General features: G+C 36.9%; 1 protein-coding gene across 7 annotated transcripts in view; it reads right to left on the bottom strand.

The window, feature by feature from the left end:
• BICD1 (BICD cargo adaptor 1) overlaps positions 1-17,438 on the bottom strand; it is a 213,259-nt gene that overhangs the window by 15,909 nt on the left and 179,912 nt on the right. For 2 of the 7 annotated variants that reach the window (XM_032432769.1, XM_032432772.1), the window contains one exon: positions 7,794-7,802. The exons of the other annotated variants lie outside the window; for them this stretch is intronic. In XM_032432769.1, coding sequence (XP_032288660.1) covers positions 7,794-7,802 — 9 coding nt within the window. The remainder of the gene's footprint in view (positions 1-7,793; positions 7,803-17,438) is intronic. 7 annotated transcript variants of the gene reach the window in all.

The following is a 17,438-nucleotide window of genomic DNA, read 5'->3' as shown; positions in this document are numbered from 1 at the left end:
ATTGTATGATCCAAAGGCTGGATTGAATTTACAGACATATCACTGCACTGCTTTCCATGATAGGGAAATGTAGGGACCTCAGAGCAGAAACACTTAACCTAATCTAAGTGGTCAGGGAATGCTTCCTGGAGGTTGTAACATCTAGGCTAATGCCTAAAAACACAAGTTAGCCAAAGAACTTCTTTGCAACTCTACATGGCTTATGGTCTCTACCAATAGTAATAAAATATTTCATCATAAAGTTTTTTGAAATGCTCAGAACTGCATTAGATAACACTGTACATTCATAAGGTTACAGGCCTGAGAAATGTCAGAGCATACTCAAGAGATTGCTAGTGTCTCCAGGGCACATGAATAAGGGATATGACAGCTTAAAGCATCTATAGGTCTGTACTAACATACACATGAAGAGTACCCATGTATGGCATTCCTCCATAAACAAAAGCCAACTAGAAAGGAAGGTAAAAAAAGGAAGGAGAAAGAAGGAAGGAAATTATTTGCTGAATCAACATGATGTAATTTCTCTTAGGAACTTTATATTAGTCCTGTTTTAAGTCTTAGCAACACTCCAGAGGTATTATTTTCACTATTCCTACCACAAGGAAATAAATATTTCTGATATATGGGACTCTATCAAAATCTCATACACCCTGAGGCTATTTTTTTCCTTTAACATTTTTCATGGTGCCAGAAACAAATATAAAGTTGGCATCATAGGAGGTGCTCCACAAATATTCGCTGATTAAATTAATACACGGTCACCAAATATATTAACTCACCCACAGTCACACTGCTAGGAAGTGGCAGAGCAAGGATTTAAAGTCAGACTTCTCTGTTGCTGAGGCCTATTTTCTACTCACTACTCTGGCTGGCTCTCAAATTGACACCAGCTACCTCTAGAAAATATCAGGGTCATAGAGTCAAAGAAACATAAATAAGAACTTCACCACACAGTTGGGAGAGTAATTTGAAGGCACCCAATTACCTCAAAACCACAAAGCAAGATAAAGGGTACAAGAATGGGATATTATTCCATTTCTATAAATTAATGAATAGGGAGAGAAAGTCTGGTCATAGGGTTTTCTCCTCAGGCTTCTACTACTTTTAAACTTCCTACAGCAATTTAGAAAATTTACCGATTTTCTAAAAGCCAATGCCTTAGAAAGTCCCATGAGCCCACTGGTGGCTGTTTGGGGAGGGAGGGAGAGCCTCAGGTGGAAGGAGGCAGGGAACCCCTCTGTGCTTGGGTTCCACGCTGGGCTCAGCTGCCAGTGCTGAGAGGTGGGTGAGGACCCTGTGGGTGAAAGCTCCTCTGTGGAGACCACACCCGGCAGTTGTGCGGCTGCATGAACGGCTTCCTTGGTCCCCAGATGCTCTGTGGGAAGTAGCGCAGCAGCTCTGTGGCAAACAGTCTCCTACAGAATGGCCAGCACCCCAACCCCTGGTTTTCCAGACCTCAGAACTAACGCCTCCCGACCGTTTCATGAGCATCCCTACCTTCCCTCATGACCACAAACTCCCCAGGTGCTACACACTTTCTGTGAAAACTCTGTCCCCTGAGTTTTCCTCAGGCCAAATAATGCAAGTTCTTCACAGGACACATTTTCAACTTCGCTCGCTCTCCTCCTTGCTCTTTGACCATGTTCCAGTGTGTGCAACAATCTTCTAAAAATGAGGTGTTCTGAAAGGAAATCATGTGGGATAAGATGTGATTGGTGGAGTGGAGTGGCAATCTTGCCTCTCGTGAGATATCCCCATTCTGTTAAAAGAGCAGAAGCCTGCATGGCAATATTTTTTTTGGCAGCCATGCCCCACTGCTGTTTCATATGAGCTTACTTTGGCTACAGATGGTGCTATCAAGTCATGCTTCCTCCATCCTGTACTTGGGGTGTCTGGAATCCCAATGCAATATTTCACATACTTAAAAAAATTTTTTTTATTTATTTAAGCACTCTCTACACCCAACGTGGGGCTTGAACCCATGATCCTGAGATCAAGAGTTTCACGTTCCTCTGATTGAGCCAGCCAGGTGTCCCTCACATACTTTCAACTTTATATTTATCTCTAGTAAGTCTCACCTTTTTCTACCTGTGCATCTTTTAGATCCTATTCTGTAATCTAGCATATCAACTTCCTCTCCCTCTTATTTCTCCCTCAAATCATAAAACGTCATAATCATGACCTTAATATCTTCATCTTTATCTAAGATTAGTAACTAATAATGGCATCAGGCTAAATATCCATCTATGAATTTGGGCCCTTTGAAGATGTCATTCAACCAGTTATGGACCCAAACAATTATATCATCATCTAGAATTTTCTCTGTTTGTCTAAAAAATATTATAAAATACCTGGTTACTTGTTTGCCAAAATTCAGGTATATTATGTTACCACTTTCCCTGATCTTATGAGATAGAGAATGAAAGTAAGTCTAGCGTAAGTCATTCTTGATGAACTCATGCTGGCTATTAGTAATCCTTATTCTATACTGAGCATATGAAACCCATTCACTTCCAGAAATTTGCCTAGGATCAACCTCAAGGTTGTTGGTCGACAGGTTAGAGAACGTCTTTCTTTTCCACTGTATAAAAACTCTATTTCCACATTTCCTCCTCTGATCCATGTAGGAATTCATCTGCTCACTTCCATATTCTATTTCTCCCTGGGCACCTTTTCCTCTATCTTTCGTAAGGCCATGATTTTTTTGCATCTTTCCTTCAACAAGAAAAGTGAGGAGGAAAGGCATGTGTGTTTTCCTTTTTTCCCCTTCTCATTTAAAAATGGCAACCCATATATTTCAAAAATTGGTGGAAAAAATGAAAACTAACTCATGATACAAACAGCAAACATGGCTCTTGGTGAGACAGTTAATATCTCTGTTAACTTGGTGTACTATTTCCAAGATTGTTAAAGAAAGATAGGTTCAGTAATTAAATTCACCCACTTAAACAACTGCTGTCATATAATAATGACATTGCTGTTATTTGCAAATAGATATCACTTTGGAACAAATATCTTACCTCATTGGAGTAAATGGTCGATATTCATTAAGGACCTTTCAATGAGGACAGATGATTAGCAGCAGAAAAGCAAGAATGTTTAATGATGAAAGTTATTAAACAGAAGGTCGACAGAAATGGTTATGGATTGTCCTACAATAACTCCCTAGTTAATGATCAAAGCATAGAAGACATCCTCTTTTGTGTCCTTAAGGGAGATGAAAGGATATCCCTCTTTCTTCTTTCTGCACACCTGGTCATATCTTCCAAACTATTTGCTAATTGGGATTTCAGCAATCACAGAAAAGGAAGAGCTGGCAGAAGAGGAAAGGATGAGAAATAATAGTAACATGTAATATTTATTAAGTGCTGTATCTCTGCAGACATTAGACTAAACACTTTATATGCCACAGCTCTTTAATCCTTAAAAAAAAACTTAAAGAGATAGGTTTTATTTTTATTTTAGAAATGAGAAACTGAGGCCTAGGGAGGTTAAGGAATTTGTGCAGGGTTATCTTCTTTATGATTTTTATAGTGAACAAAAGCTTTTTTGTGCTCACAAAACTCAACTGAGTTTGGTTGTCATAATCCTCATTTTAGAGGTCAGAACACTGAGGATCAGAAGGGTTAAGTGATTTTCTTAGGGCCCGTGGAGAGAGTGGCAAATGAGAACACGAGACCAGTGGAATGTCCCATGGAGCCTATAATGGACTAAATTTTGTCACCCCAAATTCATATGTTGGAAACTCTACCACTACCTCAGAATGTAACTACATTTGAAGATAGGATATTTAAAGAGGTAATTAAGTGAAAATGCCACTGTGTTAGGGTGGGCCCTAATCCAGCCTGATTGATAGATAGCCTTATGAGCAGACGGGATTAGAAGAGTTAGAACACAGAAACACCAGGGATGGCTTTACACAGGCCATGTGGGGACTCAGGGAGAAGGTGGCCATCTACACATCAGGGGGAGAGGCCTCAGGAGAAACCAAACCTGCCCAAACTTGATCTTGGACTTCCAGCTTCTAGAACTATGAATAAGCAAATGTGGATGGTTGAAGCCCCTCAGTCTGCAGTCTTTTGCTATGGCAGCCCTCACAAACTAATATGGAGCCTTTGTACTTGCTCCAAAGTGGAAGCAATTGTCACCCCGTCTCTTACCTCTTACTCTGCTAACAGTACCTCTCTAGTCTAAGTAATCTAAGAACAGCCAAAGTTCTCCTTATTTTTCTAAACTTTAAGCATTCTAAGGGTTGGGACAACTAAATACATTTTACTGGGGAAAACTAAACTGATGATAGAATATGAGACTTGAGTCATTGATAGAAAATACACATTTCTAGGGGCGCCTGGGTGGCTCAGTCGGTTAAGCATCTGCCTTCGGCTCAGGTCATAATCAAAGGGTACTGGGATTAAGCCCTGCATCGGGCTCCCTGCTCAGTGGGGAGTCTGCTTCTTTCTCTCCTCCCCACTTGTGCTCTCTCTCTCAAAAAAAAAAAAAATCTTAAAAAAAAATACACATTTCTGTGCACTGGAGACAGAAAAAATGCAAATTATTAAAGAAAAGCCTCCCAAACTCAGGAGTTCTGGATATTTGCAAATAATAGCACAAAGGTGCTCCCCATAATTAGCTACTGACATACTTATGCATACACCCAGCTCTTAAGTGAGGGCCTTACACATCAATCCTTGGGAATGGATAATAGGTATCTCACAATAATTTTCTTCCATCTGCCAAGGATGTAGCAATTCTCTGTGGTCTCCTCATCTTCCTCTTCACTCCCATTCTCTCTCCCCTGTGCTCCTCAACTTTCCTTCATGTCAGCATGAAATTTAGAGTCCATCAGAGAGACTTTGGTGTTTAGATCCCTGGCTCCACCAAACAGGAGCTGAGGGACACCAAAAAAGTGACTTAAAAGTTCTGAGCCTCAGTTTTTCCGTTAAGTGAGGACATTAAATAGCACTTTGCAGACCAGGTGAGAGAATGCCTGTGAAAGCATGTAGCCCAGGGTCTGTTGACAGGAACTGGTGATTGATTACACATGAGGGACTAAGGGGAGGAGTCAAGGTGACCTTGAGGTTTTCAGCTTCAAGAAACAAAGTAAATGCCATTGACAACAATGAAATTTAAAAAGCCAAGATAGACCATATGATGAAATCATTTTGACAATGATATATATTTTTTGCCCCTATCATTACATTCATCTGAAATGCTCTTCTCTTGGACTATTCAGAACTAAAAGGTTTCATCTTTATTCCCAACCACCCAGGAGGAAGTGTCTGCTTTCCCTAAACTCCTTTAGCACTTATTGCATCTCCTTCAACATTTCTGCATACAGCTTTGACCACTGCTGTCCTTGCGGTATATCTAATCTCCTCCATCACTCTATGTGGTTCAGAGTAGGGAGGACCCTGCCTTATAATTCTTTGTTTTCCCACAAGAGTTTGCTTGGGGATGCATGTGGTGAAAAATACTTGCTAATATACTTATTTCACCTTCCCTAAAGCATCCTTGGATTTGTTTATTAGTACTTTATTAATGTATTGTCTGATGGATTCATTTGAAGAAGGGAGAATTTACAATTAGGCATTGCTAACATAGTATCTTTCTAATAGAAGAAATAAGAAAGAGGAAATACTATCTGATAAAGGTTTTGAAGTTAATTTAGTAACATTCAGTGATTAATTATTCTTCTCTATAATTGTAAGACTTTGATGTATAAATCTTGAAAATAATTTTAATTGCCATTATTTAAAGTGTGCCAAATAACACCAGTACTGAATTATTCCTCACTAAATCTACAAAATGATTAATAGTGTGTTAGTGAATTAACAGAAAAGTTAATGGTAAGAAGCATCAAAATACATTCTCCTAATAGTAACATCTTGAACACTTAAGTACTCCTATGGATGCCTATACACATAAACTGAAAAAAAAAAAAAAAAACATACATACAGAGTAGAGAATTTAGGAAAAAAATAAGAAATATTTAAAGTAGGAACATTTTATAAAGAAAAATAATAAGGAGAGCATGAGATAGAAGCATCGACATAAATATAAACAGTAATCAGGAAAAGTTGAAATATTTTTTTAAAAATCTAATGATGAACTTAATGGTACATTGACACTAATAAAAATGGAGAGCTGTGAACAACTTTTAGCATTTTATAATCAAACACATAGAGTTGGCTATCTCATTCCTTTTTGCCAAACATATGACATATCCTGTTAATACATTAGTTTCTCTGAAAGTAACCACAGATAAGACAATGGCCTTATTTCCGACTACTCAGGAGTGTAATCTACTAATTCATGTCACCAGATACTTCCGCCTTATCTTTCCATCAGTGTTTAACACAGCAAATTCCATTACAGGTTTATACCCTTGATAGTCAGAAACAATCATTATTCATTAAAATTTTCCAAAGAACAGTAAAGACAGAATTGTTGAAATACATAGAAAACAATTCAATGTAGACAATGCAAAAATATGACCTGATAACAAATCTTAAAAAACATCTGGCTCTGCCTTCATACAAATGACAACTGCATATAGTTTATCACATCTTGGTGACAAGCATTAAAATGGTCTTCAACGATGTAGAATCAGAGTATGACTTGCGAAGAAGAAGAGGGAGCATTTTTAGACCTTTCAGTCATTATAGATTAGACAAAAACTTTTACCCAGCTTTCCATTTGCTGTCCTGATGGATAACAGATGGATGACTAGCTGATAAAACAAAGCAATATTCACAATCTACTTTTTATTTCAAACCTTGCAAAAGAGAAATATACAAATGCCCTGCAGTGAAGTCAACTTTCTGCTCCTGAACAAGGTACAATGAAACCATGAGCATGTGTGGAATCAACTGTCTACGGTAGGAAGACAGAAGATAAATTTGGGGTTGGGGGATAAAATACAGTGGCACCAAGAGGTAAAAGTACATTTTGCTGCCAGATTCTTACACCAGTTAAACACCTTTTCAAAAACAGCCTTTTGTTCAGAAATGACCTTCCCAAGAACAGTGTCAGCTGGCACAGCGTTAACTCAAGGTGGTATGATGGTCTGTTCTCATTCAGCAAAGTCAAAAATAGCACGTAGCAGATGAAGACCAGCTATACCTTTGAAGTGTCAGAATTAATTTCATCATCAGAAAGACACAAAAGAGAAATTAAGTTAAACAAACTACAACCAAAAACCCACTAAAAAGATCCATTGTAAAAAACATATCCCCCAAAGAAAAATATAGGAGACACCACTCAGTGAAATGTGTTTGATTTTCTTATTGCATTCATCATTGAAAAAAAAAAACCAACACTAGAAAATATTCTGAGAGGTTCAGGGTTCAGGGTTTCCTCTTCTGTAAAGTGATGGATCTGAAAATTACAGATTTTCACCAATGCCAGTGGTTTCTTGGCTTTTTTTTTTTTTTTTTTACTTTTCTTAGAAAAGAAGAAATACTTATGTAATCCATATCTGGGAGGGGAGAACATTTCAGAGACCCCCAAACTAAATCAAGTGTTACAAAATACACTACGTCCTCACAAGCAAATTAAACCGTAAGTATAACTCGGTTAAAGGAAAAGCAATATATTTAAATACTAAATATTTTTAAAATCCAATTTTACAGAAGGTGCTTATTCATTTTTCAAAGAAAAGAATAAGAATTTACAAAGATAAGCTTCCTAATGTAAAAGTATGTGATTTATAGAAACTTATTTGAAGCAAAGCTACTCAGGAATAATTCTATTAAAGAAAACAAGGTTCACCTACAGGTTTATAGCCAACTTACCTCTTTTTGCTTTTGATGTCAAGTAGTGCATAAAAAGAGAAAAAAATTTATGTTTAACTGATTCTATTGTCATTACATAATGGCTTATTCCATAAATACCTACTTAGAGTAAGTGACTATCCTATCCTTGTTTTTTTAAGGACATATGAATAGAGGTAGAGCCAGGACCACCTGGATGGCCAGAAATAGGTATACAAGGTGCACTTAGCAGCATCCTCATTGGGATGTCTGTGACAGAGCACCCCCTCCTACTCTAAACTTCGAATTTCAGATCTTATGATCCAAACGGATCATAGACTGATTCTATTTGTAGTAAGACATACTCTTATGTGCAATGAAGAATTGGGAGGCAAGGCTCAGGTTAGAGCAAAAAATGGACTAGGTGAACAGCATCAGGCAGCAAAAAAAGTCCTTAACATGAGGAAAGTTTTTCCCCTTCAACTAAAAAAAAAAAAAGCAACAATTTTATATCCACTAAAAGTAGGTTTAGCTAAAGTAACAGTCCTGCTCTAAATCAGTGTCCTGCAAAATGAACATACATATTTTCATATAAACCTATCAATGCAAATATATGACATTAGAGTTGTTTCTTTCAACTATTTTAAGTGTAACAGTCTAATCTAGTCCATCTCTGAGAACCTTCATGCACTAATTCAGTTACATGAGAGGCCGGCTTGAAAAGCAGTCCTTCATAAGGAGATCTGATTTATGGTCTGGACACACGGAAGTGACATAACCTATACACCAAAAAAAGAAAAAGAAAATCCCCAGAGTCCAATAATGAGCAAAACTGAAATAAACTTGGCTTTTACATGTACAGTTCCTAAAAACTTAAGATTTGTGATATGGAGAACATATCAATGACTGTTTTTGGCTGAGAGGCAACAATTAAAGGACAATAAAATTAAGAGTTATAGGACATCTTTATGACTTTACTTCTTTTAAAAGTAAACAATAGAAAGGAATAAAGCAGCTGTTTTGAGTTGTGCTTTTCCTTTTTCCTCTCATAATTTCAGGCACAATACACTGGGGAAACAGCCAAGGAAACCAAACAAGCATCAACAGATGACTAAAGAGAGGGGTGTGTAGAAGAAGGGACATACAGGGTGGCTGGATGCTCCATTGTTATGCAATGAATACAGTGCGCTGTGAATCTTTTCTGCTTGATTAGCTGTACAAGTTTAATTACTAGGTCACTTTAAGTAGTCTAGGTGCAAGTGCTATGGAACTACATTTCCACTACATCATTTAAAACAAAGGAACAAGTAGCAAGGGTAGCCTTTCCATGAGCATTACAACTACCCGTCATTTGCACCATGCTCACAGCAGAACTCAGGCTGCTCCTTCAGACCCTGACCAACTTGCTCAGAGCTCAGGAAGGCCACTGAAGCCAGGGTTAGCATGTAGAAAGGTCCATTTCCCAACTGTCTGTTAAGGCCTCAGAAGGGTCTGGTTGGCTGCTATGTTGGTGGGCACTACAGAAACATTTCTGAATTAAATCAGTGACCTCCGTATCATGTATACCAATCTAGGTATACTTTTAGAAATTGAATCCCATCAGTTTTGAGAAGTAAATCAAAGTGTGAGCACCCAGCAAGAACTTGGCGTGAACTCTGGAACACTGTTCCTTTCTGCCTTGTACAATCAGTGAACACATAGACACTTTAAATTGTCAAATAAAAAAAGTTTGTTCTGTTTATTAAGAAAATGGAAATTTTCCTTTTTATTGACACAAACTATACTACTGGTGCTGAGATATTTTAATATTTTTCCTTACAAGTCTATTTGGAAATATGGGTTGTATACAAAGCTCCAGTCCCAATCAAGAAGGGAATGATTTGTATTCATAGAATCAGAGAGTCTCAGAGTTGGGAGAAGCTCCTTCATTATTTCTTCACTGTAACTGTCCATATATCATTAGAAATGTAAAGGAGAGTCTACAGTTATTAACCTCAAGATAGACTTCACTGGGATCTATTGCAGCTTTTTCTTAGTATGTTTTTCTTAGTGTTCTTTGTAAATAGAAAATGTCCCTCTGAAAGCTGAAGTTTGGATATAACATCCCGGGAAATGCTTATGATCAGAGGGTTTGTTGTTGCCTTTTTTTTTTTTTTTTAAATAATAGAGATTGTTACGTAGTTACAGTGAGGGCAAACAATAGAATACAATAGACGAGTGCCAGCAGACTGGGTTAAATAGGGTTAGCAGAGCAGAGAAGATGCTGATGGCCATTTTCCCCTGGAATACAATGAGGGAGAGGCCCCAGCTGCCCACCAGAGCTGAGTACCAAAACTCTTCTTTGCAAGGGGGTATGGGATATGAAGGCAAGGCGATGCCAATGGTAGACAGTTGTAGCACCCGACACCCACAAGGGATACCAAAGACACTAAGGGTTAGGCGCTGTAGGTAAGTAATTGATGGCAGGTGGGCAGAATAAAGGCTGTTCTCTGACTTGATGGTGGGGAGCATGCACAGGTAGAAAGTAGTAAGAGAACACGAGCAATTTCTTATTTCAGTATTTGGACTAGTTTGTCATTTTGGGGGCAGAGCCCGGTAACTTCAGTGGGTCTGAAGCAGAGCTGTGATCTACAAACCAATCCTAGAGGTGTGTCTCTTTCATGTTTTCTATCTCCCTATTGATATTTTTAGCGAGCCAGAAAGTGTCATTTGGGCAGAATCAGGAGAGGAAGGCAGTTATTGGCTGGAATGTCCTGGGTCTTCTGTGTGTCTCAGCCCATCTGTGCTCCCCTCCCCCAGGAACCCTTCCAGACTCAGCCACCTTCTGGAGGCCTCTATCTTTAGCACCACATGGCTGCACTCTGGTGGACACAAGTATGCCCTGATCACTTTTGCCATTGTAATGATTAGGTGTATCAAAAAAAACTATTTGTAATAATTAGGTGTATCAAAAAAAACTATTTTCTTTCACTTAATGTATATATTAGGGAAAGATTTTAGTTTTTTCCTTGAAGAATTTAATAAGAAAATTTCAATTTCTGTGGGTTTAATATTAATAAAACTTAAAAGACTTTAAAACTACATAGTTACACTAAAATCATCAACAAGGATTGAAAAATATTATCTAATATAATATGCACATTCCAGCTACAATGTTGGTTTTCATGTGGATCCCTTCAGTAATCCTTTTATCATTGCTTATTTGGCTTACAATGCTCAGGTTTTGAATATGGAATCTTATAAGAAAATTTAAGTTCTGGATAGTATACTTGACGGAGGAAGAAGTAAGAAACAAAAACAAAACTAAAAAATAAATAAAAATGCTGACAGAACTGCAGTCATCAGATGTTCCATTAGTTACTGCATTATTTATTGACTGGCTTCAGTTTGCACCATGAAATTATATACTTAGTATTGTCTTTATCTTCTCTGTTGTCCACGACAAAAGGAAAACACATGGGACCCACCTGGAAAGAGTTGTTTTGTGTTTCTGGTCTCTATATGGTGTCATTAAATTCTGCCATCTAAAATTGGCAGGATGCATTATAAACATTATCAATGCACTCCCTACTTAAATAAAATGGACTTTTTATAAGCTTGACTACACCAATTTTTTTAAAAAAAAAAGTTGTATAATTAAGAATATTTAAGACATATGGTTTCTTAGGGTGTACCTAAACAATTGGAATTAAATTATAATACTGACAAAGAGACCTAATAACAAATAAAAAAGATGTATAAAGAAGAGTATACAAACATTTACTATGTATCTATTTAAAAGAGCATTGGCACCAATCAGAGACAAAGCAGAATCAATCTGCAACAAAAAACATTTGGCCCAATATTTCATTTCAAAAGAAAACCTAAATATGTGCCATCTTAAGTCTTATTGTAAAATTATGAGTAGAATTTTAGGTTTCTGTGCAGAAATTATATCTATTAAAACCACTGGTAAGTAAGACGGCCTAGAACTATATGACCAATACAGTAGTTATTAGCCAAATCTGGCTACTGAGCCCCTGAAATATGGCTAATTCAAACTGAGATGTAGTCTAAGTGCAAAATATATGCTAAATTTCGAAGACTAAGAAGAACAGAACATAAAATATCTGAATAATTGCTTCTATTGATTGCACCTTGCAATGATAATATTATGGATACATTGTGTTAAATAAAACATACTACTAAAATTAAGTTCATGTGTTTCGTTTTACTTTTTCTCATATGGTTACTAGATTAAAATTACATATCTGGTTCACATTATCTTTCTTTTGAATAGCTCTGGTCTAGAAGGTGAAACATTCTTGTGGTGGCCATTTTATTGTTTGGCAAGACATATTTCTATTCTACACTTGAAAACATTTCAAGCTTTCGTAAAGGGTTCAAGTATCTTCCTTGTCCTCCATAACATCTGGTTAAAAATAAACAGAAAGGTGAATATTGATATAAAGAAAGCCAAGCTATATTAAGTGGAAAAAAAAATAGCATGCATAACAATGTTTGTGGTTGTGCCAATGTTAATACATATATAATACATAGTTGTGATTATATATGTACCTATTTATATATATTCACTTGTACATATAGAGAATGTTTCTGGAAGGACACAAGAAGTAGGCTGGGAGAGAGCTACTTTCTATTTTACAACCTTTTGTAACCTTTGAACTTTGAACCATCATTATCTATTAATGATACCTAAAAACTATTTTAAAAACAGATAAAAAGGAATAAAAGAGAGTAAAAAATAAGGAAAGCCTACATATTTATATGTAATCTTTTACTACGTACTACATGGATATTTTCTTATAATCGCCTTGATTTTTAGGCACCCATACATTTACATGTAATCTTTTACTCCGTACTACATGGGTATTTTCTTATAATTGCCTTGATTTTTAGGCACCCATATAAAACAACCAAATAAAGATTATATAAATTATATATAATATGCCATGTTATATATATAATATTACACACACACAGATACACACACTGCCTAAATTAAATGATAAGAAAAGTGAATAACTGACTTGGAAAGTTCCCAAATGCAACTCTTAGGGAGATTTTATTACATCACCTACATTAAATCTCATCTGAAATACACCATTTATAATCTATACATTAGAAGATCTACATGTATAGGTGATAAACTATAATAAAGCCATATATTTGAGATATCATAGAAAATTTGGACTTATTGCCAATTATCCACCAAATTGAGGGCCTACTATGTGCCAGGTACAGTGCAGGATCCTGAAAACTAAAAGATCAAGGAGCAAGGTTCCTGCCCAAAAGCTTACAGATTCATAGAGGAATGTGATTTAAGACACTGTGCCTATGCCATCTGGAGTGAGGCAAAGAGAAGGAGGCAGGTAATTCTACCTGGTGAATATAAGGGATCAGAAAAGTCTTCATAATTCATGTACACAGTGGTAAAACTGGTATATATGATACATATAGTTTAAACACTTTGTAAGAGAAAATAACAGAGGAGGAAAATCTTAAAATTCTAAAATATTTTCATATGAAACTAGTTATCTGGGCGAAAATCAAAACATTCTGCTAAATTAGAGAATATCAGGTATTTATCTAAACAAAGCAAATATGGAGCTATTGGGAAAAAGTGAGATACATTTTTCAGTTTTCAACTGGGTATTTTTCAGTTTTCAGTTGGGTATCTTTCATCAGAGAGACAGATGGAATCTACTGAAGAGACATCTCTCAGATGACATTTTTAATACTGCACATTCCAACTCAAGATCATCCTATAGTAAAAGACTTCCTGTAAAAGTAGAATTGCTCCTTGAAAAAATACTGAAAAGAAATAGGAGGGTATTGGACATTTCCACTGTAAAATGAACCATGACTAATCCAGAAAAAGAAAAATACTCCTGCAGCATACATGATACAGTAAAATTTGGAAATTTGAGCCAATTTCTAATTGTATATTACATTGGGGCCAGATAGAAACGTATATTTCAACATGTGGTTGGCAATTTTCTGAATTAGTATTTTTGATTTAACTTTTGTTGGATACCAAACCAAGGGCAACATGTTCTAGCATCAGAAAATGCCCAAGCCTTCCTCTGCAGAGAACTCTATAGAAGCTATGTTAAGAGAAAATACAAGCCTAAAAAGATTGCAAGTTTCAACAGACCACTGTTCACTCTAGCTATTTCAAGGATTGAATCCTGTGGGGGCGGAAAAAAGCATAATGATTTGGTGAAGGGGAGCTCACAAAAATGGAGAAGCCTCTAGAGGAAAAAATATACTTTAGGGGAAAAAACCACTGAGGCTGTCTGTTAGTTCAGAAAGTCAGTTCAAATAGCATTCACTGAGCTCCTTCTACATATAAAATATGGGAGGATGAAGGAGACAGGCAGTTAGAGTAAGTAGAGCTCCTGCTCTCAGGTATGGTTGGACTTCTCTAAATTCAGACACGTGTCAACATTCACACTTCTTCCTGTTTTGATTCCAAGTCTCCACCACCTCTCATCTGCATGTTTCATGAGACTCCATACCTACTTCTTTACCTTAGGTGTTAGCCACATCCAATCTATTCTCCACCTTGCTGTCAGGGCAATCTAATATAATGAAAACCTGGTCTTATTCTTAAAACAGTCATCTATGCCCAAGGAATAAAGTCCACTCTACTCACCTGGCTATTTGTTTTCAAGTCCTTGTCTGTCTTTCCAGTGTCATTTCCCATCACTCCCAAGTCCCCCTTCAATTTCTAGTCCCCAAGCTCGTGGTCTTTGCAAAAGCTGACCTTCGTAGAAGGCTCTTCTCATTACCCACACCGGCATTCCTACTGTCTGCCTATCAAGGTCTAGTCAACTTTCATGACCAGCGCTTGCTTTTCTTTTGGGAGAATGCTCCTAACCACCCCAACTCCTCTGTTTATTCTGGGAACATCTATTAACACCATTACTTATTTGAAGCACAAGGATGATGTTCCACATAAATAACATTATATCAAAAGCCAAGAAAAGTGCCTGACACATAGTGGTAGCTCAATACCTTCTGTTAAATTTTGATAAATGAGTGAATGAGCAAAAGAGTTAAGGAAAGAAGTGTGGGTTTGGTACATGCTTAAGAACATAAACGACAGGGGCGCCTGGGTGGCTCAGATGGTTAAGCGTCTGCCTTCAGCTCAGGGCATGATCTCCAGGTCCTGGGATCGAGCCCCGCATCGGACTCCCTGCTTAGCAGGGAGTCTGCTTCTCCCTCTTCCTCTGCCTCTCCTCACTGCTCCTGCTCTCTCTCTCGCTCTGTATCTCTGGTCTCAAATGAATTTAAAAAAAAAAAAAGAGAGAGAGAACATAAACTACAATATAAAAAACAGAAAATGTTTGAATGTAGTGAAATGTAAAGGCAATTTTCACTCATGAACATGTTTGTGTCTGTTGTTGACTATACATCTAAAAGGGTGATTTCGTATCTAAGGTTAACACTGCTTTAAAGACTGGCAAAACCAAAATATCATACAAAATTTTCAGATTTCAAAATAATACCATTCTCTCCCACTAGTTCAGTAATGGCGTGTCAGAGAAAGAGAAGGAGAGCAAGAGAGAAGTAGGGAGGGGCAGAGGGAATTGAAATCTTCGGGGAAAGCAAAACATCCAAAAGGGAAAGCTCCTACATGCAAAACACAGTGTGAACAGCAAATGGCTTAGGCTGTTACTTCAAGAAAAAAGTTCAAACTTGCTTTTTTTAAGTTTGGGATTTCTTGTTTATCCTGTTGCGATATTGTGATTTAGAAGAAAGATTTATTTGGTTTTCATCCACGATTCCTGGCTCACAGCTCTCAAAACTCTTGGAATTTTCTAAGTGTTGAGAGTGACAAAGGTGTCCCCAGTTATTTTAATAAAGTGACTTTTGGACTCCACCTAAGAATGGGGACTGGTTGCCAGGAGAATCAAGAGAACATGCCATATGACTGGAGGGTTGGAACATTTAGTCATACTACCCAACCTCCGGGGAGGGAAGAGGGGCTGGAGGTTGAATCAATCACCAATGGCCCATGATTTAAACAATAATGCCTATGTAATGATGCCTCCATAAAACCCCAAAAGCACTGTGTTAGTGAATGTCTGGAGATCTGGGGACAGTGATGTGCTCTGGAAGAGAACATGGAACTCCAGGTTCTTCATTATACCTTGCCCTGTACATCTCTTCCATCTGGCTATCTCTGAGTTACATCCTTTTATAATAAATTAGTAATCTAGTAAGTAACATATTTCTCTGAGTTCTGTGAATTGCTCTAGCAGATTGATTGAACCTGAGGAGGGGGTCACGGGAACTCTGATTCATAGTCAGTCGGTTAGAAATATAGGTAACAACCTAAACTTGTGACTGGTCTTTGAAGCCAAGGAGGGGGTCACTGGAACCTCTAATCCATAGCCAGGTGGTCAGAAACACAAGTAATAACCTGGGCTTTCAACTGGTGTCTGAAAAGGGGGGAGGGGCAGTCTTGTGGGACTGAGGCTTAACAGGCGAAATCTAATGTTATTTCTGTGTAGACAGTGTCAGAACTCAGTTGAATTGCAGCATACCCAGCTGATGTCTGAGAATTGCTTATTGGAGTGGGGAAGCCTCCACACATACACACATACACACATTGCAATTGGGTTCAGGAACCTAATTTACCTGTGCAAATCACGTAGTCAAGTCTTTACTATAGAAATAACATCTCTTGCCTATAAATTACATAGATTTCTTTCACATATTCTGATAGATTGATTTTAATTATTGATGAAATGGTAAGATTTTATTATTATTATTATATAAATAATATGCAACAGCTATTTATATGATAAATAATATAAAAACAAACTACCTGCTGCCTGATTGTAAACTCATTGATGTCAACAGGGTCCTTTTTGACTCAGATTCATCAAGGCTGGTAGCAATATGGGTGAGAACACTGGAGTCAGTATGCTAAGATAAGGACTAAGTCAGCAACAAGAAAGTCAACAAGCTAAGGACAGAAACTCTGGAATTTGAGGGGATGAGGCAGCAGAAACAGCCAAAGTCAGAGGCAAAGGCCAGAATTTTCGTCCAAAGGGTTGTATTAATGTTGCAAATCAATTAATACAAAACAATCTATTAATTTTGAAAATCAATGCCCCATCCTAGAGTTGATTTTCCAGAAATTGAGAAATTGTGGCTTGAAGAAGATGGGGTTTTCTGCTGACCGTCTCATAGTAATAAAATCTATTTGAAAATTCCTTTATATATGGTAGATAATATTTTATGCTTTATGTTTTAAATTTTTAAATGAGATTTAAATCTGTCATAATTCTTCAACAAAAGGATCCAAAACAAATTAAATTCTTTGTATATCCACTGCAATGATTTAATTAATTTAACTACTTCAATGGTCCTCAATAGAAAACCCACTTATTAGAATAATAATAATCACCTACAAAGATATATTAAAAATACATTTCAGAAAACTTATCCAAAACATTCTAATAAATTAACAGGGAATTATCCTTTTAAAATGATGAATATATATTGTTATTAGCTAATAAATTTTATAATTATCAGTAACATATTAAATTGATGAATAAAAAATACTTTAAAAATCTATTATTTCCCATGAGTTTAAAATATTTCTTGCAGAGAACATAGGACTGGATATATATGGCATTTTTTCCCTTTCTCAGCTTACTGAACACATTT

This window comes from Phoca vitulina, unplaced genomic scaffold, assembly GCF_004348235.1.
Source record: "Phoca vitulina isolate PV1807 unplaced genomic scaffold, GSC_HSeal_1.0 scaffold49, whole genome shotgun sequence".
NCBI classification, from domain to species: Eukaryota; Metazoa; Chordata; class Mammalia; order Carnivora; family Phocidae; genus Phoca; species Phoca vitulina.
This window is presented reverse-complemented; position numbering and strand designations above follow the sequence as displayed.